This window comes from Camelus ferus, chromosome X (genome assembly GCF_009834535.1).
Source record: "Camelus ferus isolate YT-003-E chromosome X, BCGSAC_Cfer_1.0, whole genome shotgun sequence".
In the NCBI taxonomy this organism is placed as follows: domain Eukaryota; kingdom Metazoa; phylum Chordata; class Mammalia; order Artiodactyla; family Camelidae; genus Camelus; species Camelus ferus.
Window position 1 is genome coordinate 69,764,679 of NC_045732.1, and position 26,967 is coordinate 69,791,645.

Sequence of the window (26,967 nt, forward strand, 5' to 3'; positions counted from 1 at the left end):
GAATGAAAAGGAGAGAAGAGGAGAAGTTGCGCTGCTCCATGTGCACACCAGTCAGGTCTAATGAATATTACATGTGTATTACATTTGTAAATGTGTTATAAGAGAACGTTCTTAATGCCTGCCTGAAATAGAAACCATTCACCTATTCAATTGTATTTAAAAATATATTCTCATTTATAAGTCTTAGGGTACATTACCCAAATAACTCTTTAAACTGTATTAAATGTTAAGGCTAGAACTGTTTCTATACTAAACATCTTAAGGTTAGGACTCTTTGCAGTTTTAATTTTATTTTCTGAGTAAAAAGATACTGAGATTGTCTTACCTGCAAGTGCTCTTGGACCTGGCAATCTGTCACTGCCAGTTACTTCCTGTGAATACACACAGCTATAATTCGTGCAGCTTAATAATGTGGCTATTTGAGATGCTCGGAAATCTTCTGGAGAATACATGGGGAGGAATGCAACATCGATGGCTATCTCATGGTTCAGACCTGTTAGAGAAAAATCAGATCTGATTAGAAGTGCAGGGGGTTAGTACATAGTGCTAACGAGGCCAGGTTTGCCGGTTTGATCCTCACGTGCACCAAATAGCCTCATAACTGTAATAAAAAAAACTATTTCAAAACTAGGGACTAAACCCTTTGCTGTGCGATATTTATGAATACATGCTATTCGTTGAAAGAGGAGACATTTCAGAGCACTCTGTCATCACTACTGGAGATAATAATACCAAATGTTTTACATATTGATGGAAGGCTTAAATTTTAATATCCAGAGGACAGCCTGGTCACATAAATGAAGACATGTAAAGTGTTTTCTTCATCATTCATGACAGGTGCCACTACAGGATAGCAGAATTCAGAGATGAGTTACTGGTTCCCTTATTTCCATTTGGACTTAAGGATCTATGACTCAGGCAAGGCCAGGGATGGTAGTAGCAAGGTTCCATCTGTCCTCAAATATACAAGACAAACTTCAATCCCTCACCATTAGGGCTATAAAAGTTTGCAGTACAGGGGAACAACTAACGTAAATCCTGACCTCTGTGTCATTTCTTTATGTGGGTCAGTATCTACTAGATGTGGATAAAAAAGACTTCCTAGGGGCAAGGGTTTGAGCTTGGGTATTAAAGGATGAGTAGCATTTAAAGACGCAGAGAGAAGGGTATTTCAGGCAGGGCAGGGATTAGCCAAAAGTATAGAAGAGAGTAAGGGAGACCATATTGGCTGGAGCAAGGGTAAACACATGGAGCACAGCCTGAAAACTATGAATTCCACTCAGTTATCCAAACCAGAAACCTAGAAGTTACCCTCAACCCCTCCCTTCTGTTCTTCCCCGATATTTAGTCAGCAAGTCCTATAGATTCCATGACCTGAATTATCTCTCTTATTCATCTCTACAGCAATTCTTAAGTACTGCGTATGGGCCGGTGATAAGTAAACAAAATCCTTCCAGTTAACCTGTAAACTGATCCAGAAATGCAAGTCCATGCTTTGCTTTTTATGGGCAAGTGACACTAAATTCCACAGATTTAACTTAACATACAACTAGGGGCTACTTAAAGCTTTTTAAGGATTACTTAAACTGAAATAGTCATACTATCTAGAATTAACTGTGGATTTCAATTCAGTATTATAAGAATTAGAACTACTTCATAATTCTTAGCAATGCTGTAAAGCTCATGTAAATGTACACACTCTGGGATCCCATTTCCTTGATTCGAATACCAAATCTAAGTCTAAAGATACACCATCAATTTAATGACAGATTTTTAATGAAAAGGAAACACTGCATTAAATGTACCCATGGACCATAAGATGCATTCCAACTTGCAAATGTAAAAAAAAGTATGTCTTAAATTGAGAAAATATCAGGAGTTGGAAATCATGATATTTTTCAGGAAGGTAGCTTTATTACCAGTGTCACTGATAGTATTTTGAGTCGCTTTCTAAATTATAGAATACTGTGAGTTTAGCGTCAACATATGAGCAAAATTTGTCTTGAGTTGTTTGGCTAAAACTAGGGTTCAGAGTGCAAGTGTATAAGCAAACATGCCTTAGGGCCTCTGTACCTGATGTTCCTGTATGTAGAATGTTCTTTCTTTCCCCAGATAACCACACGGCTTGCTCTTTCACCTCCATCAGCTTTCACGTGAAATGTTACTTTCTCAGAGAGACCTCCCTCGACCACTCTGTTTAAAATTTAGCCCTTTCCTAGTACATTGCTCTTTAGCCTCTTTCTTCTACACTTACCACTGTCACATTTTATCATAAGCTTTTTTATCTGTTGTGTTCACTCATGTAACCTCAGCACCTAGAGCAGTGCTGGGCACGTCTTAGGTGCTCAGCAAATATTTGTTAAATTGAGGAAATGAAGGTATATGTGTGTATTTTTAACCTCTAATTTTCAAATATTAGACTTTAAGACATTTGTGCATTGTGTTCAAATATGAATTCATCTATATTCCTGAAATAGCAGAAGAGATGAACATAAATATCCTCCCCACGAATAATCCTCCCAGTGAATAATGCACTTCAATGGTGACTTATTGTTTGTGTGTTACTTAAGTAACTTACAACGTACTATCCAGGTAAATGATAATTTATCTGGACTATATTAAAAATTACACAGAAATATAAAATCAAATAAATAAGCTCATATTCCTCTTTTGTAAAGTGTACTATATGCAATGTATGTATCTTCCTCCAAAACTCTTTGTTACCACTGAATTTCTTTTCCAGTGAAAAGAGTGTGTGTGTGTGTGTGTGTGTGTGTGTGTGTGTGTGTGTGTGTGTGAGTGTGTTGGGGGGCAGCATGATTTGTAATCCCAGCACCTAGCATAGTACTTGGCATATACCATATTTTGTGGAATCTAAGATACCATTGATTTTAAGATAATCATTATTTTATATACTACTAAGAAAGAAAAATGGCACCGACTAAACAAAGGCATGGCATCAACTGTGAGATCCATAACAATTTTCAAAGATGTTAAAACACAGGAAAAAAGTGTCTTATGCTGATAAAATTTGATAGTGGGTACTTAAGGTTTAAGGGTTAAACTACTTTTATTATGCAATAAAATAAGGGAGAGAATTAAGGCTGTGGCAAGAGTAACCAGCTCTGCAACCCACAGAATCCAGTGTGCTGCTCCATTTGAAATACAAGAATGGGAAGTAACTCGGTGGGATAGAATATCTTGAGGATGTAGCCAGTGAGGGAACCAAGAGTGAGTGAATGCAGTGCTACTCAGTTAATTGTTCAAGTAGGCTTCAACCAAGGAAGGCAGGAATTATGTTGGCCTGCTTGGTTGCTTTAATAGGAGAAAAAAAAAATCAAGATTAGTTAAGCCTTATTTTTCCATGTAACTACAGTGTATTAAATTACTTTGATGTTACAATTAATGCTATTAACATTTTAAAATTATCATTTAAATGCATTTTGCAGAAAAGGAGAAGAATCATATAAAATTTTTTGACAAAAAAAATCTATAAAACACTATTTTAACAGCTCTCCTTAAATTATACCTATTGTTACTGGGGTTTGTATCTCTTGATTTCCAAGAGACAGTTGGCTTTCAGAGGTTTATTAAAGGCTGGCTGAATAATTATGTTCCTCACTGTCTAATTCAATGCAAATGTAAGCTTTAATTGACTCATAGCATTTCATGGGTAACTACATTAGTGTTAGCAAAGCCAACGATATACTAATACCACCTATGATTCCAGTCAAGCTTTTGAAAGGTGTCTTATTTTTGGTTTTTGTTTTGTTTTGGGGGGAAGGTAATTAGATTTATTTATTTTTTTTTTAATGGAGGTACTGGGGATTGAACCCAGGACTTCATGAATGCTAAGCATGTGCTCTACCACTGAGCTATAGTCTCCCCTGCATCTTCCTATTTTTAAGGTGAGAAATAATTCTTAAAATTGATCAAGAGATTTAAAATTTTGCACCTGGGCTAAAGGCACTGAAAATTTAGTCTGTTACTTCATCCCAATATCTTCTCTTTAAAGTGTGTGTTATTACATAATAGGCAGTGGGCTGAGATTTTACCACTTACTATTTATTTGAGTCAAGTGAGATGGCATAACAAGAATTTTTAATACAAGAATTGGTACTTCTAGGGTAGGCTTCTGATATCCCCACAGTACCCAGTTGGTTACTGGGAACCATTAGAACTGTGGAAAGGAAGATCAATAATTCTGTTCAATATTCTCAATAATGATTCACCCTAGACCAGTCAGAGCTAATGACTAAGTAACAGGGTTATGGTCTGAATAATCTTTCTGGATCCCAGAATAAGATACTTTAAAATTACTAGGTCCTCCAAAGGTCAGCAAGATACAGCAGAGAGATAATAAACTGCTAGAAGGTACAATCAGTGTAGGCTGGACAATCTTCATGTTGGAAGAACTTTAAAAATCCTACAGGTTTATCTGCCTTGATTGGTTTAGTCAGTTTTATTTAAAGACAGGAGTATAGAACAGGGGTCAGCAAATTATGAGCTGGGGGGCAGTGTCAAATCTAGTCTCTACCTGGGTTTGTACAACCCATGAGCTAAGAAACTTTTTTTTTCATTTTCAATTGTTCAAAAAAATTGAGAGAATATTTTGTGATATGTCAAAATTATAAGCAATTCAAGTTTGTGTCTATAAATAAAATTTTATTCAAACATAGCCATGCATATTCATGTACATGTTGTCTATTTTTTGCAAATGACATGATACTATACATAGAAAATCCTAAAGATACTACCAGAAAACTACTAGAGCACATCAATGAATCTGGTAAAAGTTTCAGGAGTCAAAATTAATGTACAGAAATCTGTTGCATTTCTACATACTAACAATGAACTATCAGAAGGAGAAATTAAGGAAATAATCCCATTTACCATTACATCAAAAAGAAAAAATACCTACTAGGAATAAACCTATATAAGGAGGCAAAAGACCTGTACTTGGAAAACTGTAAGACACTGATGAAAATTGAAGAGCACCCAAACAGATGGAAAGATATACCATGTTTTTGGGTTGTAAGAATTAGTATTGTTAAAATGACCATACTATCCAAGGCATTCTACAGATTCAATGTAATCTCTATCAAAATACCAATGGCATTTTTCACAGAACTAGAACAAATAATTCTAAAATTTGTATAGAAACACAAAAGACACCAAATAGCCAAAACAATATTGAGAAAAGAAGAACAGAGCTGGAGGAATCATGCATTTCAGACTATACCACAAAGCTACAGTAATCAAAACAGTGTGGTACTGGCACAAAAACAGACACATAGATCAATGGAACAGCATACAGAGCCCAGAAATAAACCCATGCACTTATTGTCAATTAATCTACAACAAAGGAGGCAAGAATATACAATGGAGAAAAGACAGTCCCTTCAATAAGTAGTGCTGGGAAAACTGGACAGCTACATGTAAAAGAATGAAATTAGAACATTCTCCAACATGATATACAAAATAAACTCAAAACAGATTAGACCTAAATGTAAAACCTGAAACATAGGCAGAACGCTTTTTGACATAAATCACAGCCATATATTTTTTTGATCTGTCTCTTAAGACAAAAGAAATAAAAGCAAAAATAAACAAATGAGATCTTAAACTTAGAAGCTTTTGCAGAGCAAAGAAAACCATTGAGAAAACAAAAAGACAACCTATGGAATGGGAGAAAATATCTGCAGATGATATGACTGATAAAGAGTTAATATCCAACATATATAAACAGCTCATACAACTCAACATCAAAAAAACAAACACCTTGTTTAAAAATGGGCAGAACTGAATAGACATTTTTCCAAAGAGGAAATGCAGATGACCAATGGGCAAATGAAAAGATGTTCAACATTGCTAATCATCAGGGAAATGCAAATCAAAACCACAATGAGATATCACTTCACACTTGTCAGAGTGGGTATCATCAAAAAGAACACAAATAGCAAATATTGGCAAGGATGTGGAGAAAAAGGAACCCTCACACACTGTTGGTAGGAATGTAAATTGGTGCAGCTACTGTGGAAAACAGTATGGAGGTTTCTCAAAAAACCAAAAATAGAACTCCAGATGACCTAGCAATTCCACTCCTGGGTATGTATCTGAAAAAAACAAAACACTAATTCAAAAGATACACGCACCCCAATGTTTGCAGCAGCATTATTTACAATTGCTAAGATATGGAAGCAACCTAAGTGTCCATCAAGAGAGGAATGGATAAAGATGATGTGGAATATATATATAATTGAATACTACTCAGCCATAGAAATAATGAAATTTTGCCATTTGTGGAAACATGGATGGACTTGGAGGGCATTATGCTAAGTGAAATAAGTCAGACAGAGAAAGACAAATACTGTATGATATCACATATGTGGAATCTAAAAAAAACAACAGGCTAGTGAGTATAACAAAAAAGAAGTAGACTCACAGATGTAGAGAACAAACTAATGGTTATCAGTGGGGAGAGGGAAGGAGGAAGGACATGATAGGAGTAGGGAATTCAGAGGTATAAACTATTATGTATAAAATAAGCTACAAGGATATATTGTATAACAGGGAATATAGCAAATATTTTATAATAATTATAAGTGGATTATAGCCTTTAAAAATTGTGAATCACTATATTGTACACCTGTAGCATATAACATTATATATCAAACTACTTCAATAAAAAATAAATTTAAAAAATAAGCACTACAGCAGAACTATATATCATAAAAACATAACATAAGAAGTAAGATGTCATACCTGTAAAAAAGGTAATCTTTCAGTTATAGGATTCTATCTTTTAACAAATAGTACATTAAGAAGAGATTTATTTCTCCCTTTTGAGTTCATTCTTCATACCAAGCTTAAAGTATAAAGGTCATTTGTCTGGTTTCATAATAAAACTTGGATTCATACTTTCACAAGATACGATAAATTTGTCACTTTCATGTCCGATATGCAATCTTATCTTAATCAAAATCAGAGAATATCTATACTGTAAGTACTATTAAAAAAGGAGAGGTTCTTAACCTTTATTCTATTCCCAGGTGCCTGACAGATGGGACACAGTCTTGCCAGTGGCTCTCTATGGCAGTAAGTCTCCCTTAGGAAGAGCAGGGAGATTGAATGGGCTGCTTCTCTAGAGTGTACAAGAATTCCAAGGAGTGTGGGAAGGTCTCCCTCAGATGATTTTGATAGGCTACTGCCTCCCACCAATGTTCTATAAGACTCAGTGGATGCAGTACCATTTATCTTAATTCTCTAGATTTTCTCTCTGTATTAAGAAGTTAAACCAGCAAAATGGCAGAGTGGTAGGACAACGAGCTCACCTCTCCTCGTGACTGCAACAAAACCACAACTGAATGCGAAACAACCATCGAAAAAAAGACAACCCTAGCAAAAAAAGATCTTCTGCAACTGGAAACATAAAGAGGGAACCACAGCAGGACGGTAGGAGGGGTGAGCTCGCGATATAATTGGGCTCCATACCCCCCAGGTGGGCAACCCACAAGCTGAAGAATAGTTAAGTCGCAGAGGCCCTCCCACAGGAGTGAGAGCTCTAAGCCCCATGTCAGGCTTCCCAGCCCAGGTTCCGGCATTGGGAGGAGAAGGAGACCCCAGGACATCTGGTTTTGAAGGCCAGTGGGGCTTGGCTCCGGGAGCCCCGTGGGACTGGGGAAAAGGGAGACTTCATTCGCTTGGGAAGCATACACAGAAACTCACGTGCGCCAGGTCTAAGGGCAGAGGCAGGCCTGCCTGCTGGTTTTGGAGGGTATCCTGGGGAAATGGGGGATGGCTGTGGCTCACTCAAGGGAAATAAAAGCTGGTGGCAGACATTCCAGAAGTGTTCATCTACATGACCTTTCCTGGAGGCTGACATCTTGGTCGGATCATTAGCACCAAGACCTAGCCCCACCCAACAGCCTGTAGGGAAGCCTCAGGCCAAACAACATACAGGGTGGGAATACAGCCCCACTCATCAGCAGACTTCTTAAGCCACAAAGGCCTCTAGACACAGCCCTATCCACCAGAGGTCCAGGACCAAGCTTCACCAGCAGTTGGCAGGCACCCGCTCCACCTGCCAGGAACCCTGCATAAGTCTCTAGTCCAGCCTCATCCACCAGGGGCAGATACTAGAAATAAGAAAACAACAATCCCAAAGCCTGTGGAAGGAATCCACAAACACAAGCCAGACTCTACACTGGGACTGGCTGGACCTGACCCTTGGGTGACAAGAGAGGAGTGTACTGATGGGATGCATAGGACGTCTCCCACAGAGGGCCACCTCTTCAAGGTCGAGAAACATAACTAGCCTACCTAAAAATACAAATAGAAAGATAGACTATATGAAGTGGCAGAGGAATATCTCCCAGGCCAAGGCACAAGATAAAATCCCAGAAGAAGAAATAAGTGATGAGGAGACAGGCAATTTATCTGAGAAAGAGTTTAAAGTAATGATGGCCAAGATGTTCAGAGAACTCAAGAGGAGTATAGATGCACAGAGCGAAGTTTTTAGCAAAGAATTGGAAAATATAAAGAATACCCAGAGATGAAGAATAAAATCACTGAAATGAGTAACACACTAGAAGGAACCAAGAATAGACTAAATGAGGCAGAAGAATGGATCAGTGAGCTAGAAGACAGATTAGTGGAAATCACTACTGCAGAACAGAAAAAAGAAAAAAGAATGAAAAGAAATGAGGATAATTTAAGAGAACTCTGGGACAACATTAAGTACACTAATATTCTCATTATAGAGGTCCCAGAAAGAGAAGAGAGAGAGAAAGGGCCTGAGAAAATTTTTGGAGAGATAATCACTGAAAACTTCCCTAACTTGGGAAAGGAAACAGTCACCCAAGTCCAGGAAGCGCAGAGAGTACCACACAGGATCAACCCAAAGAGGTACATACCAAGGCACATAGTCATCAAATTGACAACAATTAAGGATAAGGAGAAAATATTAAAATTAGCAAGAGAAAAGCAACAAATAACATACAAAGGAACGCTCATAAGGTTATTAGCTGATTTTTCAGCAGAAACTACAGGCCAGAAGGGAGTGGCACGACATATTTAAAGTGATGAAAGGGGAAAACTTACAACCAAGAATACTCTATCCAGAAAGGCCCTCATTCAAATTTGAGGGAGAAATCAAAAACTTCCCAGATAAACAAAAGCTAAAAGATTTCAGCACCACCAAACCAGCTTTACAACAAATGTTAAAGGAGCTTCTCTAGTCATTAAACCATAAGAAAAGAGAACAAAAAGAAGAAAGAGGGAAAAAAAGAATTACAAAAGATTGCTTTATCTGTTCGGGGTCTTTTGTGGTTCCTTATAAATTCTGGAATTGTTTGTTCTAGTTCTGTGAGGAATGTCGTATTTTAATGGGGGTTGCATTGGATCTGTGGATTGCTTTGGGTAGTGTGGCCATTTTGACAGTGTTGATTCTTCCAATCCAAGAGCACAAGAAATCTTTCCATTTCTTTGTGTCATTTTGGTTTTCAAAGTATAGTTAACCTCCTTGGTTAAGTTTATTTCTAGGTATTTTGCTGTTATTGATGCAATGAAAATGTTTATGCCAGTTATAAAATTCTGGTTTTTGAAGTGGAAAAAAAAAGTGAATGAAGGGTCACAAATGGCAAAGTATCCTTCTTTTTTATGGGTGAGTTGTATTCCATTACATATAAATATATGCTGCATCTTCTTTATTCAACTATTGATGTGCACTTAGGATGCTTCTGTATCTTGGCAATTATAAATAATGTTGTTGTTAATAGCAGGATGTATGTATCTTTTGGAATTAATTCTTTTGTGGTTGGCTTTATTCCTTTGATAACTATGTAAGTTTAAAAAGGTAAAGCTCTAAACATTCTTAGAAACAAAGAACAGTACATATATGTAAATTTAAAAATATATGTGAAGTAAAAAAAAAAGAAATGAGCCATCAAGCCATGAAAGACATGGAAAAAACTTAAAAGACATATTACTAAATCAAAGAAGCCAGTCTGAAAAGGTTACGAACTGTATGATTCCAACCAAATGACATTCTGGAAAAGACAAAGCTATAGAAACAATAAAAAAGATCGTGGTTTCCAGGGGTTTGGGGAGAGGGAGAGAAGGAGGAATGAATAGATGGAGCACAAGGGATTTTTAGGGCAATGAAATTACTATAATGGTGACTACATGTGATTATGCATTTGTCAAAACCCATAGAATGTACAACATCAAGAGTGAACCCTAATGTAAACTATGGACTTTGGTTGATAATAATGTGTCCATGCCGGTTCATCGATTGTACTAAGTATGCCACCAAATGAAGGATGTTGAGGGTAGGGGAGTATATATGTGTGGGTGGGGAGGGCTATGTGTGAACTCTGTATTTTCTGCTCAATTCTGCTGTGAACCTGAAACTGCTCTAAAAAATAAAGTCATGAAAGGAAGAGAGAAGGAAAAGAAAGAAAGAAAAGAAAGAAAAGAAGGAAGGAAGGTAAGGAAGTGAAGAAGGAGTAAGGACAGGAAGGAAGGAAGGAAGGAAAGAAAGAAGAATGAAGGAAGGAAAGAAAGAAAGAAAGAAAGAAAAGAAATGAAAGAAAGAAAGAACGAAAGAAAAGAAAGAAGAAAGAAAGAAAGAAAGGAAAGAAAGGAAAGAAAGGAAAGGAAAGAAAGAAGTTAAACCATTAGAGAGCTAAGTACTTGGGTCATATAATAATAATTAAGGTGAAAACATATTCCTTTACAGAAATGCCTCATTAAGATTTGACTAAAGATTATACTCAATATCTATAGATATCTATCTATGGATGCAAGAATCAACTATCTGAAGAGCATTTCCGTATCTTTAAACAAGAAAACTGAACTTGAAGATATCAACCCATTTGTTATTCTGTACTATTTATACAGTAACTTCATATAGTAAATTCAGACTTGAGTTTCGTTAGAGGAAAGAAAAACAGGATTCCTATATATGAGTGTCTTCTCTGCAATAGAAGGTATGTTTAGAGACTCAAGAGACATGGCCTGGCTTCCACCTAGATAGGGGGTAGGACTAGATGATATCCAAGCTTCTTTTACCTTTAAAACTAAATATCTCATCAGGAAAAATCCCCTTTCTTCCTTCCTGCCAGAAAGTTCACAGAAAATTGTTACTGAATAGTAGTAATTTGTTATTTACAGGTACCTAGTAATACCTACTTTCTCTGTTTCCTTTTAAATGTTCTGTTTTGTTTTATCCATACATGGCTTATTTTTCACTGTCTTTTATCCCTGTAAATCCAAGTAAGCCTTTGAAAAATGGTAGGATATAAAATAGCACAATTCTAACATGGATTACAGCTGGTTGTACAGAATGACAAATTTGCTTTCCTCATTTGATTCTTGCTTTTAGATGATGCACAGAAAAGCTACAAAGGTTTACAATTATAAGACACTCAAGATGTTTAGAGGATCAGTAACATGTTGAAAAGAAGAAAATATTCAATTTCTATGATTCCAGATGAACTCATGATTTTCATGGTTACTTTTTGTGATGTATGGGAAATCTCTGCTATAATTTTTGTTTCCTTGATATAAAACTAAGATTGATAGACTATCTGAAGAGACTAACTAATGCAGTCTAGCACAAAGAAGCATTTGAAACTTAGGTATGAGAGTGTCTAACAGTGTCATTGGGAATTCATACTTTTCATAATTTTATATATATATATACACACAATCACATATATGTATATATTTATGTGTGAGGAGGTAGGGAAGAAGTGGGAGAGAGTAGAGGGTAAAAAGCAATTTTGATAAAGGGCAAGGTAACTCATTACATTACTATAGGTGTAAAAATCCATGAAATGCATTTTCTTTCAGGCATTTAATTAATTTGCTAATGGCATTTGTCATTCTTTCATTTTAAGGTAACAAGACCTTCCTTTCAAATACAAATCAAAAAATTTCCTTGACTCAGAAAGTAGCTCTTTTAGGCTGAGATGTTATTTTATAATTAACTTCTGTGTGTCCATTTTTCATTCATTAGAAACAAATATTTAAAATAAGTTTAACAATGTGTTGACTTCTTTAAATTTCTGTAAGTTCTATATCTACTTGTCAGTTTAAAACAACCTGAGAAAATCAGCTTATTGTCCTCTATCAGACAAGACAGTTTTTTCAATAGCTTCTTTCTAACCTAAGTTACTTGAGAATTTTATTTTTTCCAGGGTCTAAACAGACCTCTGTTCACAGGATCTTCTCTCAATTAGTATCCCATTCTCTTTAACCTACATTTTACCCTTGATTGGTTCAGATGCACTGAGAAAGAGACGGAGAATATGAGCAAGAAATTGGTGGCTAAAAGAGAAGAAAATTAGTTTTAGAAGCAGTCAGAGTCAGGGAGGAAAGTTCCCTTGGTCCCCACTCTTCTCTTCCCAAATACTTTCCAAGGACTAGCCAATGTTTAAAAGCTCACAGTTAGAGCTTAATGTATTCCAGAATTAGTCCTCCATTCCTCTCCCTGGGCTTAATTTTTTTGGGGGGGAGGGAGGAAATGCTTAATTTTTTAAAGCAAAATAGTATCATCTATATTTAAAGTATGTCAAATTAATAATATTCAAAGAGAAGAACAGTTGACTTACCTAGGATGGTTACCTCAAAATGTCCAAGGCTTCGGGCACTCTTAAAATCATCAAGTTTCTGGGGCCTTCCTTCTGGTGGTACATATTTTGCAGGCTGAGAATTATACTGCCGAGCAAGAAAATTTCGGTGTTCTGAAACAAATTTCCGTGGAATACTTTCAGGATAAATACGGCTGTAACGTAGGTGATCTATTAAGCCAAACTTTTTCTCTCTCCACATCTGACTTTCCCATTTATCGCTTATAGTTTTTCTGGCTTTCCCTCGGTTACTACTGCTTGCACCTTCTCGACCTGTTAAAGACACAATAAGATGAATACAATTGATCTATAAACTAACCAATCAAGTTATTCACTACAAAAAAAGCACAGGTTAATGAGAAATAGTTTAATTAAGTTTAAAAATCAAACAACCACCTACAAAATAATGTCGAAAAGATAATTCTTACTAAAGTGAGGAAAGAACTAAATTCACTTTCAAAATAAACTTTTATTCTAAAATATTAAGAAGTGACATTGTTTTCTCTGTTGCTGGAATTAATGAGATTTGTAATTATCTTCTGCATACTTTTTCTATATTTCCTAAATGCTCTTAAATAAATATTCCTTTTATATTCAGTGACAAATTCAAGTTAAGTCAAATTCATGAGAATAATAACCTTTGGAGATTGGATCACCACTCACTATTGATGGAATGTAAGCTTAAAATAAAATTTTGTTACTCTTTGCTAAAAGTAGCCTGAACAAATATAAAATACAGCCTTTTTCTTGGATATAACTCTCTTATAAATGGACCATTTATTTATCTTACATGATATTCCTTTCAGACGTAAATAACATATGGAATACAAAGAGAGAACTAAAGTAACATGAAAGACCTCTTCAATTCTTTTTTTTTTTAAATTTTTTAAATGGAGGTATCAGGGACTGAACCCAGGACCTTCTGCATGCTAAGCATGCAGTCTACCACTGAGCTATAGCCTCCTTCCTCAAAGACCCCTTCAATTCTTGATTGTTCTCTATCATCAAGCCAATTTATCATTTATGTACAATTTATCTAACACATTTAGTTTCTAAGGCAGAATATAATTTCTTATATATTATGACATTCATCCATTCACTTATTCAGCAAATAATTATTGAGCAACTCTTATGTACCAGATACTGTGTTAAGGAATTTGGTAAAATAATATTTTAATTGAGTAATACACCCTGGGAAAAGACATATAGTAGAATTGGAAAAAATAGATTTTAAAACTTCTCATGTTGTCAGTTCGGCTAGCTGAGGCAAACTGACAGCAACTCTGTTCCAGAGTTTAACCATTCTGCTGAATTGCTTCTTTGCAGGCTGCCTGTGCCTTGGTGTTCATTATTTTCCTGCCATAAAAAACCTTGCTAAGACAGAAGGGCGCTTCAACAGTAAGGTTTCATGTGGTTAATATACCACTTCTGCTTTCTGAACTTTATTCCATATTCCCAGACTACTTTTTTGGTTTCTTAAACCTAGCCAGAGACTTACTGAACATTTATTACAAGGTAAAATACTAGACTGGATTGTAAGAGAAGATGAAGAAGTTGAACTTCTTACCAGGAATTCAAAATACTGCAGTATTAAAAAAAGGTTTTTTTTTAAACTCAAAATTTAGTTGATGAACACACTTAACTTCCTATAATAATGCTTGGCAACAAAAAGGATAAAAATTTAATCATACATGAAGAGGAAAGGAATCAGTCAAAGCCAAGAGAAAAAGTCAATTAATAGGACTAAACTAAGGAGTGGTCAATGACTTAATCTATCTTCTAGAAATGAATTTTCCCTCCCCCAACTAATAAAAGTACATAATTAGATTAGCAATAAGTAGCTATTACAACGACCCAAGTTATAGGGAGAATTCCTGACTGATGTGTTCTAAAATATAGCATGCAAAGAACAAGTTATATTACATTTCAATCTTTTAAAAATTAAGTAATTTCATGTATCTCATAGAAAAAAAATCCTATGATTGACCCTGTCAGTAATAGGTCAGAATATTTTCTATACCTGTTTTCTTATTTGAGTGTTAATATTAAGAACTGGCAAAGTGTAGTGTTTATGTAAAAAGTTCTGAAAAATCATGCATTGTTTTTTAATTTAGGAACTTGGGACTGTAATTTAACTATCCCAATTATATGTTCATAATTAATACAAATGGGTATGAAATCAGTACAAGAGATATTGGCAGTCACTGGTTGTGAATAGCAAGATTTCAAAGGCAATAATTAGCAGAGAGACAAAATACATCTAGAGTTCAGGTTTTTTTCTAAAAATAAGTTGGAAAATTATACACTTGAATTCTTTTATTTTTAGCTTGACTACTACTAAAATTACCATATGAAACACATTATATTTTTATGCCTAATGCATAACTAAGATACAGTTAATTACCTAGCAAAATTATATTTATATATGTCATTATATATTATAATTATAGTGATCATTGTTATTTTAATGATTCATTTTACCCTAATTTCTCGTGAAAATGGATTTATGTCTTAATGAGGAAAAATTTCAAGAGAAGATCACGCTTAGGTTTCGAGGTGAAAAAGGACAGTATAAACGCATGTGGGCACAGTGATTTTGTTTCTTCACAAAATCTACTCTAAGCATTTCATTACGTGGATGAGTGATAGGTAGGAGTGTATGGAGGTGTGGGGAGGGAGAGGAGCTATTTTCTTTCCCTTCTTCCCCCTTGCCTCCATTGATCCCACGCTGGTGTAAGATCTACAAGGCTGAAAGAGAACAGGGTATTTCAGTCAGGGACCAGGCTCTGTACATGGTAGCAAGTATATATAACAGGCTTCTTAAAGGACTGTGTAAGTCAGAGCCATCTATAATGTCTTGTGATCTCAGTAGCACCATTATTGTTTACTGTTAACTTTTCAATGTATGTCTTATCTATTTATCTAAGTTACCAAATATAAAGGATGAGATGTCAAACTTAGTCATCAAAATACCTAGCACAATCAAACCACACAAATTAACTATATATTCAAAAAACAAGTGACTTTTGAATTTACAGACATAGTAATTTCCAAAGCTATCATGAAACATATGTGGGAATACATTAGTAACCATGTTAACACATACAGATCCAATTCATTCATTAAAACTGCAGTATAATACACAAGAGGAGCTCTATTAAACTAAAAAGCTTCTGCACAGCAAAAGAAACCATCAACAAAATGAAAATGCAACCTAGTGAATGGGAGAAAATGAATGCAAATCATATATCTGATAAGGGGTTAATACACAAATATACAAAGAAGTCATTCAATTCAACAGCAAAAAAAAAAAAATCAACCAAATAAACAGAAAACAATCCAATTAAAAAAGGGGTAGAGGATCTGAACAGACATTTTTCTAAAGAAGACATACAAATGGCCAACAGGTACATGAAAAGATGCTTAACACCACTAATTGCTAGGGAAATGCAAATCAAAACCACAAAGAGATATCACCTCGTACCTGCCAGAATGGCTATTATCAAAAAGACAAGAAATAACAAGTGTTGTGGAGGATGTAGAGAAAACAGAACTCTTGTATCCTGTTGGTGGGAAGGTAAATTGGTGCAGCCACTATGGAAAACAATATGGAGGTTCCTCAAAAAAAGTGAAAATAGAACTACCATATGATCCAACAATTCCCTTCTGGGTATTTATCCAAAGAAATCAAAAACACTAACTTAAAAAGGTATATACACCCTTATGTCCATTGTAGCATTATTTACAGTAGCTAAGACCTGAAAACAGCGTAAGTGTCCATTCATGAATGAACAGATAAAAAATGTGTTGTATGTACAGTGGAATATTATTCAGCCACAAAAAGAATGAAATCTTGCCATGGATGAACCTTGAGGGCATTATGCTAAGTTAAATAAGTCAGACAGAGAAAGACAAATACCGTATGATCTCATTTATATGTGGAATAAAAAAAAGACCAAATTCAAACAAACAAAAAAACAAGCTCATAGATACAGAGAACAGACTGGTGGTTGCCAGAGGCAGGGTAAAGTTAGGGGATGGGTAAAGTGGGTGAAGGGAGTCAAAAGGTACAGACTTCCAGTTATAAGATAAATAAGTCATGGAGACTTATTAATGTATGGCACGGTGACTATATTTAACACTGTATTGCATGTTTGAAACTTACTAAATGAGTAGATCTTAAAGGTTTTCATCACAAGAAAAAAATTTTTTAACTATGTTTGGTGATGAATATTAACTACACTTATTGTGGTGATTATTTCACTATGTATACAAAATCAAATCATTAAGTTGTATACCTGGAATTAAAATGTTACATGCTAAGTATACTTCAATTTAAAAAAAAGAAAAAATAATGAATGTAAAGGAGCTTTGTAAATTAGGAAGAACCACTATCAACTTCATTTATCATCCACTTCTTGAGAAACTACCCTATAACAGAAATGCCGTATTAGGGGCTTAGGACTCTATATTAACTGAGTAAGTTTTGGCCTTTGCTCATCAACAGAGATAATATGCACTCTAGTTACATTTCTGTAGAAGTTTTTTTTTAATAATTTGGACAATTTAATTATCAGTTTCTTTAAGGTTTGTGCCAAATAACTAAAAGTTATCAATATATTTTCAATATTGATTATAGTCAAGAAAAAAACATACAAAGAAAAATGAAATGTAAAGGCAGTTATCCATATTGCTTGGATAAAATCATTTATTAAGAAAAACATTTAGACTCAAAAGTAAAAATTTAAACCAATTCTTCATATAGTTAACACATCTAAGGGCTTATACTCATACAGCCTATAAGAATTAACTGATTATTTTTATTTAGTTTCTAGATTTTTTTACAGAGGTATGCAATAAATATGACAACTTTGTGAAACTTACAGTTTAAAAAGTGCTTTCAAACACTTTTAATTAGTCTTAGGCTAATTTCATGAGGCAAATAAAGAGATGTTGTCTATTTTGTAGACAAATTGATACATAGAGTGAGTGAGTTGCCTTTGTTCAAAGAAGTAAATAAAACCAAAATATAGTATTTCAGTATATGATATGAATACATGACATTTTATGTATACATCTTCTGTTAATTAACATTTAGCTTCTCATTTTCCTATTGTAAACAATGCCCCAATACACATCCTAGAACACATCCCCCTGTGTGCCCAAAATATAGGTCACAAGGTATAAAATATTTTCAATAAATTAAGTATTATCAAATTACTCTGAAAGGCAGTTGTACCACATTTATCTAAGAAAGGGAGGGCATGACTTTCTCTCTGATATACACACATATCCGCTTATATTATAAAACAAACAATGGAAGGATACACCACAGAATGAATTTAAAAGTTATCTATAATAGGGGAGAAGGAAGAGGATGCAGGGAACAGGGGTAGAAGCTAAACTTCTTTTAATATATTTTCTTTTGTACATTTGACTTTCAAGCCATAAAAATAATTAAAAAAAATTAAATGCTTATTTGAATAAAGTAATCCTTAAGCATCAAAATAGAAGAAATGAACCTGAGTATCTATCCAGTTGGTAGTATAACCATACAGAGAGGAATATTATTATTGGCTTTAAACTACAATAATTTGACTGTGCATCAAATTATTAGGGTATATTCAAAGGACAAAAGAATTGAAAAACAAAATAAATCTTAACTGTGTATAGTAATACTGCTGATGGAAATGCTGGAGTGCTTATTCTGGAACTGCTTTTATGTGTGGTGAGTTAAAGCAAACAAATTCCTATGTAATATTCTGATTCTATCATCTCCAAGGTCTTTCTGAGCCAGGATTCCTGCAGTGGATAAAAGCCTCTTCAATCTTTAACTTCTAAGTCAAAATTCTGTATTTGTAAATTTGAATTGGAAATATAAAAATGAAATCAAGACATAGTTTGTCTTAACTAACCAAGCAACCAGTCAATTGAGCACATTTTCTAGCTCTGTCCACTGCAAAGGTCTAGAAATAATAACAGTAGCAGTATCAGTGAGCACCCATAATGCCTGATCTATAGTCTCCAAATACCAGAGCTCTGTGGAGAAATGGCTGGAGCAAGAAATGTTCAAGATGAGCATGGACATATCTTGTCAAAGCCAATATCAAAAAAGCCATCACGGCCTATTAGGGTCATCTCAAAAGGACTCATAAGCAAATTTGAAGAGTTTCTTGTTAGCCAAAGATGGGATAGTGCAGTCAGCAATGAGGATGGTAATTGCAATAAAGCACATCAAGTACGTTTAAATCCATGAGTTAAGAACATTATTAAAAACACCAAAAACAAACAAACAAAAAAACTAATTGGTGACCTTTGGAGGCTGCTAGGGATCCAACAGAAAGGAAAAGCCAGGGAGAAAATTTTGTTGGGAAATTAATGTAGTATTCAAAGGCATCCCTATTATCCTGGGGAACTGAAAAAGACAAAAGACAAGTACATGCCAAGGGCAAGACGCATACTCAGAAAAGACCTATGACCTTAAGTTTTCACCTTGGGCTGATTCCTAGGCTCAGTGCAAATCTAGCTAAGTGTTGAAGGAGGCCCAAGTACAGAATCGATCTACAAAGGCTGGAAGGAGTAGTATTTCATTTTTTAGTTCCTGCTGTTTCAAGAAATCTCTGCCAAAACAATAGGTGAATATAAGCTAAGTAACAGAGATTTCAGTGACCACAAACAACAAGAAATAGCCTAAGGAAAAAAATATGTGAGAAAAGTCACTAGACAAATAAATTATAACTTTTAAAAATTAAAACCCTCAGCAAATCCTGAGGAGAATCTAACTTCCAGAGTTCTCATGTTATTATATTCAAATTTCCAGTTTTCCATAAGAAATCAAAAGCATACAAAGAAACAGGAAAGTATGGCCCATTCAAAGGAAAAAATAAATCAACAGAAACAGTCTCTGAAGAAGCCTGCACATTGGACATCTGAAACACTTTAAAACAACTATCTTAAAATATGTTCAAAGAACTAAAAGAAAACATGGACAAAGATCTGAAAGGAATTAGGAAAAAACTGTATGAATAAAATAAGAATATCAAGAAAGAGAAAGAAGCTATAGAAATAGCAATGAACCAAATAGAAATTTTGGAGCTGAGAATTTCAATCGAAATGAGAAATTCACTAGAGGAGTCAATAGCAGATTTGAGCAGGCAGAAAGCTGAATCAGCAAACTTGAAGGTAGGTCAGTTGAAATTATCCAGACTGAGGAGCATAAAGAAAGGAAAGAATGAAGAAAAGTGAGAGGAGTGACCCTTCATGAATAAGAGATCCTCATTAACAGATTTCTCATAAGAAACTTTGACGCTAAAAGGAAGAATAGACGAGAATATCCTCCAAACGAGAATAGGCGCGAATATCCTCCAAACGAGAATAGGCATTTGCAAAAACCCCACAGCTTACATAATACTCAATACTCAGGTACTGAGTTTTCCCCCTAAGAGCAAGAACAAGACAAGAATACCTACTTTCACCACTGCTATTCAACATTGTACTGCAAATTCCAGTTAGAGCAATTAGATAAGATAAAGAAATAAAATAAATCCAAACTGGAAAGGAAGAAATAAAACTACCTCTGTTTGCAGATAACATGATCCTGTGTATAGAAAATTTGCAAGAATTCTCAAGAAAGTAACTAGAGCTAATAAACCAACTCAGCAAATTTTCAGGTTTTCAAGATTAAAACACAAAAATCAGGTGAGTTTTATAAACTAGGAATAAACTATTTGAAAAGAAAATTAATAAAGCTACTCCAATTATAAGAACAACTAAAAGAATAAAATATCTAGGAATAAATTTAACCAAGGAGGTGAAAGACTTGTATGCTGAAAACTACAAAATGTTACTGAAATAAATTTAAAGATACCTAAAAATAAATGGAAAGAAATCCCACGTTCATGGACTGGAAGACTTAATACTAATAAGATGTCAATACTATCCAAAATGATCTACAAATCCCTATCAAAATCTCAAAAGCCTATTTTGCAGAAATAGTAAAACTAATTCTCAAATTCATATGGAATTACAAGGCGTCCTGAATGGTAAAGCAATCTTGAACAAACAACAAAACTAGAGGACTCATATATCCCCATTTCAAAACTTGATACAAAGCCACAGTAAATCAAAACAACAGTGTGATACTGGCATAGGGACATACATATAGACAAGTAGAACAGAATTTGATTTTCAACAAGGGTACTAAGTCAATTCAGTGGGGAAAGAATATTATCTTTGTAAGAGCTAAAACCATAAAACTCATAGAAGAAAACAGGAATAAATCTTCATGATCTTGGATTTGGCAATGGATTCTTAGATATGACATCAAAAGCATTAACAACAGCAACAAAAAAGATGAATTTTACTTCATTAAAATAAGCAAGAGTCAACCAAGAAGGATATGTTGTATCTTGCTAGTGAGTTTAGACCTTATTTTATATATGGTGGGAAGCTAGTAAAGTGTTTTAAGCAAAAAACACAAACTGATTAGTGTTTTGGAAAGATCACTTTGGTGCCACTGTGGAGAAGTGATTTAAATGCTTCTTATTACTAAAGCCTAGGAATTTTAATTTCATCAATATTTTATTACTTCCTCATCATAAGTTAACATTAATTTTGCAAAAAAAGAGACATTTTGTGCATCAAAGAACATTATCAGGGAAGTGAAAAGACAACCTGTAAAACTGGAGAAAATACTTGCAAATCATACATTTGATAAAGGTTTAATATTCATAATTTTAAAACTCCTAAACCTCAAAACAAAAAGACAAACAACTCAATTAAAAAACAGGCAACAGGCAAAAAAAAAAAATACACATTTTTTCAAAGAAGACATACAAGTGCCCAACAAGCACTTGAAATGATGCTCAACATCATTAGTCATTAGGGAAATACAAATCAAAATTACAACAATATATCACTTCACAATGACTAGGATAGCTATATTTTTTTAAAAAGGCAAATAAATGGTAGCAAAGATGTGGAAAAATTGGAACTCTCAAACATTTCTGGTCAGAATGTAAAATGGTGCAGCTGCTATGGAAAACAGTTTGGCAGTTACTCAAAATTTAAATATAGAATTGTCATATGACCCAGAAATTCTAGGTATATACCTCAAAGAACTGAAAACAGGAACCCAAAACAAATGCCTGTTTAGTAATGTTCATAGCAGCACTATTCATAATAGTCAAAAGGTGGAAACAACTCAAGTGCCCATTAACAGATGAATAAACAGATGAATAGATAAATAAAATGATACATTTATCATTTAACAGTTTAATGTCCAGAATAAAAATGTCACAAAAAATCACCTCCAAATCACATTTTATCTATCTATATATCTCACATTCTGTTTGTGTATTTATACATATATCACATTACATATATATATATTATATATATATTATATATATATATTTATATATTATACCTATATATAATGGAATATTATTCAGCCATGAGAAGAAGTACAGTCCTGATACACACTACAACATGGATGAACCTTGAAAACATTAGGCTAACTGAAAACAGCCAGACACAAAAGGACAGATACTGTATGATTCCATATTATGGATTTACCTAAAATAGGCATACTCACAGACAAAGTAGATTAGAGGTTACCACCGGCTGGGTTAGAGAATAGCAGTTATTGCTTAATGGGTACAGAATATGTACTTGGGGTGATGAAAAAGTTTTGGAAATGGATAGTGATGGCTGCACAACATGGTGAATATAATCACTGCTACCGAATCGTGACTTAAAAATGGTTAAAATGGCAAAATGTCTGATATATATATACACCACAATAAATATTAAAACATTCTTTAAATGTTTGGTAGAATTCACCAGTGGCTGTTTAAGAATATTTTAAATATTTAATGAGCCTCTTGATGCAAGAAGATAGCACCTATACAGTAGTCATGACCCCACCAAATCAAACCTGAATATCCCCAGGTCTCTAGATGCAACCATCAAATTTCAGGAAATAAACAAGATAGAGCAACATATTAAGATTATAAAGATGAAATCAGCAGCATCTAGACTGTGGGAAAGTCTATAGGACAAATGACCTGGTTACTTTAACAAATACATTTCATTGAAAAGCAAAAGAGATAGAGATTAAGAATCCATAGGAGATTTATCAGTCACTTGCAATATGAGGACTTTGTTTGGATCCCAATTCAAATAAGCTGAAAAAAAAAGCTTTTGATGACATTTATGACCTCACTGGAAATTGGAAAGCTAAGTGAATATTTGATGATATTAAGAAATTATTGCTAAAGTTTTTGGGTATGATAATGATATTGTGGTAGTACTTAAATGGTCCTTATCTTTTAGAGATATATATTGAAATTTATACAGACAAAATCATATAATATCTATGTCCAAATAATATGGGATGAGTGGATGAAAGTATAGATGAAACAAGATTGGTCAAGAGTTGATAATTATTGGAACCTGACTGTGGGTAACATGGGTATGCTATCCATGAGTTTCTTTTTTCCCTTTGTATAAGAATTTCCTTCATACTGTATTTTCTCCATAAATCTATTATGAAAAATTTCAAACATACAACAAAATTAAAAGAATTTTACAATGAACATGATATATCCAACACCTAGGTTCCCCTATTTTAATGCATGTGGTATGTCCATATCTCTGTTCATCTGTTAATCCATCTTATTTGTATTCTTTTCAAATAAATTGCAGACCTCTTCACTTTTTGATAAATGCTTCAATTCAGCATGTTGAGTTTAATATTTGTTTCAAACGTGTTTGTATAAAATTCATAATGAAATGCACACATCTTAATTATGTGCACTTGACAAAGGTAAATGGTTAGATAACAGAAACCCTTCTCAAGCCATCACTCAAAATTTTCCTTCTGCTCCTTTCCAGTCAATCCCCACCTCTACTTCAACCCCTATCCTAAGGCACCTGCTGTTCTGATTTTTCCACAACGGATTAGTTTTTATTGTCCTGGATTTTAAAATAAATGAATGCATACAGCATATACTCTCTTGTGTAATATTTCTTTCACTCTGTATATTTTGGAGTTTGTCTATTCTGTTACATATTATCAGTAGTTTTTTTTTTTGTACATTTAATACTACTGATGAATGGTATTCCACTGAATGAATATACCACAGCATGTTTATCTGTTCTCCCACGGATGAATAACTGGGCTATTTCCAGTTTGGGCTATTATAAATAAAGCTACTATTAACATCCTTTATAAGTATTTTGTGAATATAGGGGTCTGTAAAATCTGTTTTAGAGTGGAATTTCTGGATAATAAGTTAGGTGTACATTTAGCTTTATGACTGATAGCTTCAGCTTTGTTCAATGTGGTTGGATCGTTTTACATACACACCAATAGTGTACAAGATTTCCAGTTGCTCCACATCCTCACAAATATTTGGTGTTATCAGATTTTGAATATGATAGCCATTCTGGTACTCATGTAGTGGTATCTCACTGTGGTACTAATTTGCATTTTTCTGATAACTAATGATGTTGAATACATGTTCACATCCTTTCTGGCCATTCATAAATCTGTTTTGGGAATGTCTTTCAAATTTTTTGCCCAAATTCAAACCAGTCAACCCAACAGCAAAGAAAGAAACTACAACTATCTTTTAAGCTTTACCTATACTTATTACTAAATAAAACTTAAGCTTCCTACTTTATTTATTCTTCTGTTAATTAAAAATAGTACATTTGAAGGGAGGTACTACCAAAGAAACAAATTAATAAGTAAGTTTGTTTATACTGACTTGCACTTTGGTGATGATACCAAATTGTTCTAAATTTGGGACCAGTATTTTGACAAGGACTTAAACTAATATAAATAAAAAAGAGAAACAAAAATAACTAGCTATGTATCTATTTAAAGTACTTATACTATGCTAGTGGCAGGCATGACCCCAAAATGCAGAATCAAATCAAACAGTAATCTGCATATAATAGTGTTCCATAAAGACTTTATAAATCATCATCAACATCATCATCATCATCATCATCAAAGCAACGTACGTGGGGAGGTGCCTGACGCGGATAGTTTATTTCCTTTTGTTTGTGCAGGAGGTTCTGACTGAGGTACAGGAATTCTATAAAAGAGGAAAAAAAGATAACAAATAGTTATAAACAGAGAGTTGAATGGGAAAAAAACCAATTAGTTCCACTCAGAAGTTATTCTAATTCAATAAATTTAGAAAATATATAGGTTTAGTTTCTTAAAGTAATGCATTAGAAATTTAAAGAAGATACATTCAAATTATGAACAAATATCCATAATAATATAATTCAAATAGTGCAACAGATTTAAATGTTCTTTTAAGGAATATTCTACAGAAAGAAGTATTCAACTTTATTAAATATTAACCCAAGATGGGCATATATATTTCATTTTCTATGACAGGGATTAAAAAATTTGTTCAATAGTTTATTTTCATATTTGCTTTGTTCAAATATTCTGGAAAACTATTTAGCTTAACTCTCCAACCTCATTTCAGAATTTTCTATAAGCCTCATGCTGCTTCAAACCTTCATGCTTTTCTTTCAGCTAGAAAAAAACCCTATTCCCCCTTTCCTTTACCTGGTTAACTCCTATTCCTCCTTCAAAATTTAGCTCAGGTATTATTTCCCACAAGAAGCCATCCCTGATCTCCAGTTAAAGTTCACTGATCCTTGAATACTCTGTCACAGCATCATGAATACACTTTATCATAGCACTCATCACACTGTATTAAAATTACTGGTTTATCAGTCTGTCTCTTCTACAAAATTCTACTATAAGCTCTACAAAAATACAAACGTTATTTTATTTATTTTTTATCTCTACAGAATATCTGCTCAATAACTGTTTATTGAACTAAAAAGATGAAAAGGGAAGCATCTTACTTTGAAGCTGCAGAGAGAAGCTTGCATTTATTTTATTTTATTATTTAAAATTTTTTATTGAATTTTTTGTCAGTTACAATGTGTCAGTTTCTGTGAACAGCATAACGTCCCAGTCATAAAAATATGTATATATACTTTATTTTATTTAACTTACTTTTTATTGACTTATAAGCTTGCATTTAAAATAAAGATTTCCTTCTTAAGAACTTTTAGCATATTTCTATGAGTTTTTTGTATTGTTGTATTTCCAAAACTAAAAGCATACAGTAAAACAGATATGTTCTGTTGTAGAATGTGACATATTGCTCAACTTATTTTATCAAAGGATTTGTCTCTTATGATAGCATTGTTTATTTTACTTATGAATTATTAATTATCTTAAAAGAAGTAGCTTTCATGAAGAAAGAATGAATCCATTTAACTATAAAACTCTAACAAATAAAAACACATTTGTAGTTGTAATTTCAACTTTTCCCCCAAGTATTGAAACATGGTATTTCTAGAAATTAGCCAACTGAAAACATCAATTTTGAGAGAAATCTAAATAACTAAAGAATAGTTAGATTGTACGTATTTTGAGATCCTTAAACAGTATGTATAGACTTGTAAATATATGGTGCTATTAAGTGACTTTTTTCATCTGAAATAAATTAGAAAAAATAGTTTTCCAAACTCTAACAGCACCATTATATTTCATAGAGTTTTTAAAAAGTGGCTTAGGAGATTTTGACTGAAATATACAATCATTCATTTATATGCCTTAAATGTCTTAAAGGTGAGGGGATAAATGACAGAAGTGGAGGTAGACAATGTCTAGGGGTATCAACTGAAGAAACTGAAAAAAGAGAGCTGAAAAATGGAAGTATAAGAAATATACAAGGATATCTGAGGCAAGAAAGGGAGAAGACAGCTAAAAGAAGATAAAGATGCATATGATGAGAGTGGCAGAATATTATAAAAATTGTCAGAGGCAATAAGCTGTACTCTAACCCTGCCCTTTTCATCAGCTTACTGACCTTAGAAAAAAGTCATATAGATTCTATAGTATGCCATTCCCACATTTACATAACAATATTATAATTAATGTTATTGTAGTCTTCCCTGTTGTGCCTTCTGCTTTTCTTAGAAGATGCTGATAAAGATTTTTAAGAATTCATCTAACCATGGTATAGCTTACTTTCTATCTTTACAGAGTAAACATTACCAACAGAATGCAATGAATAAGTTTTAATGTCTCATTTATTATATTTTATTCCTCAGTGCTAACTTTTGAATGAGTCAGTGTATTTTGACTACATTTTACTATCTAACAGAGAGCATCACGGTTCACTATCTACCATTTGCATTAATATGTTCATTGATACAACCTCTTAAATGGTCATATTTACTATTACTGCACCAATGGAAGCAGAACAACAGGTGATACAGACAT

At 33.8% G+C, this 26,967-nt stretch overlaps 1 protein-coding gene across 1 annotated transcript in view; it reads right to left on the minus strand.

Moving 5' to 3' along the window:
• The window catches only part of RADX (RPA1 related single stranded DNA binding protein, X-linked), a 69,200-nt gene that overhangs the window by 7,722 nt on the left and 34,511 nt on the right, over positions 1-26,967 (minus strand). Inside the window, exons 11-13 of the mRNA XM_014567180.2 lie at positions 24,669-24,742; positions 12,618-12,908; positions 326-493 (exon numbers count right to left, since the gene is read on the minus strand). Coding sequence (XP_014422666.1) covers positions 326-493; positions 12,618-12,908; positions 24,669-24,742 — 533 coding nt within the window. The remainder of the gene's footprint in view (positions 1-325; positions 494-12,617; positions 12,909-24,668; positions 24,743-26,967) is intronic.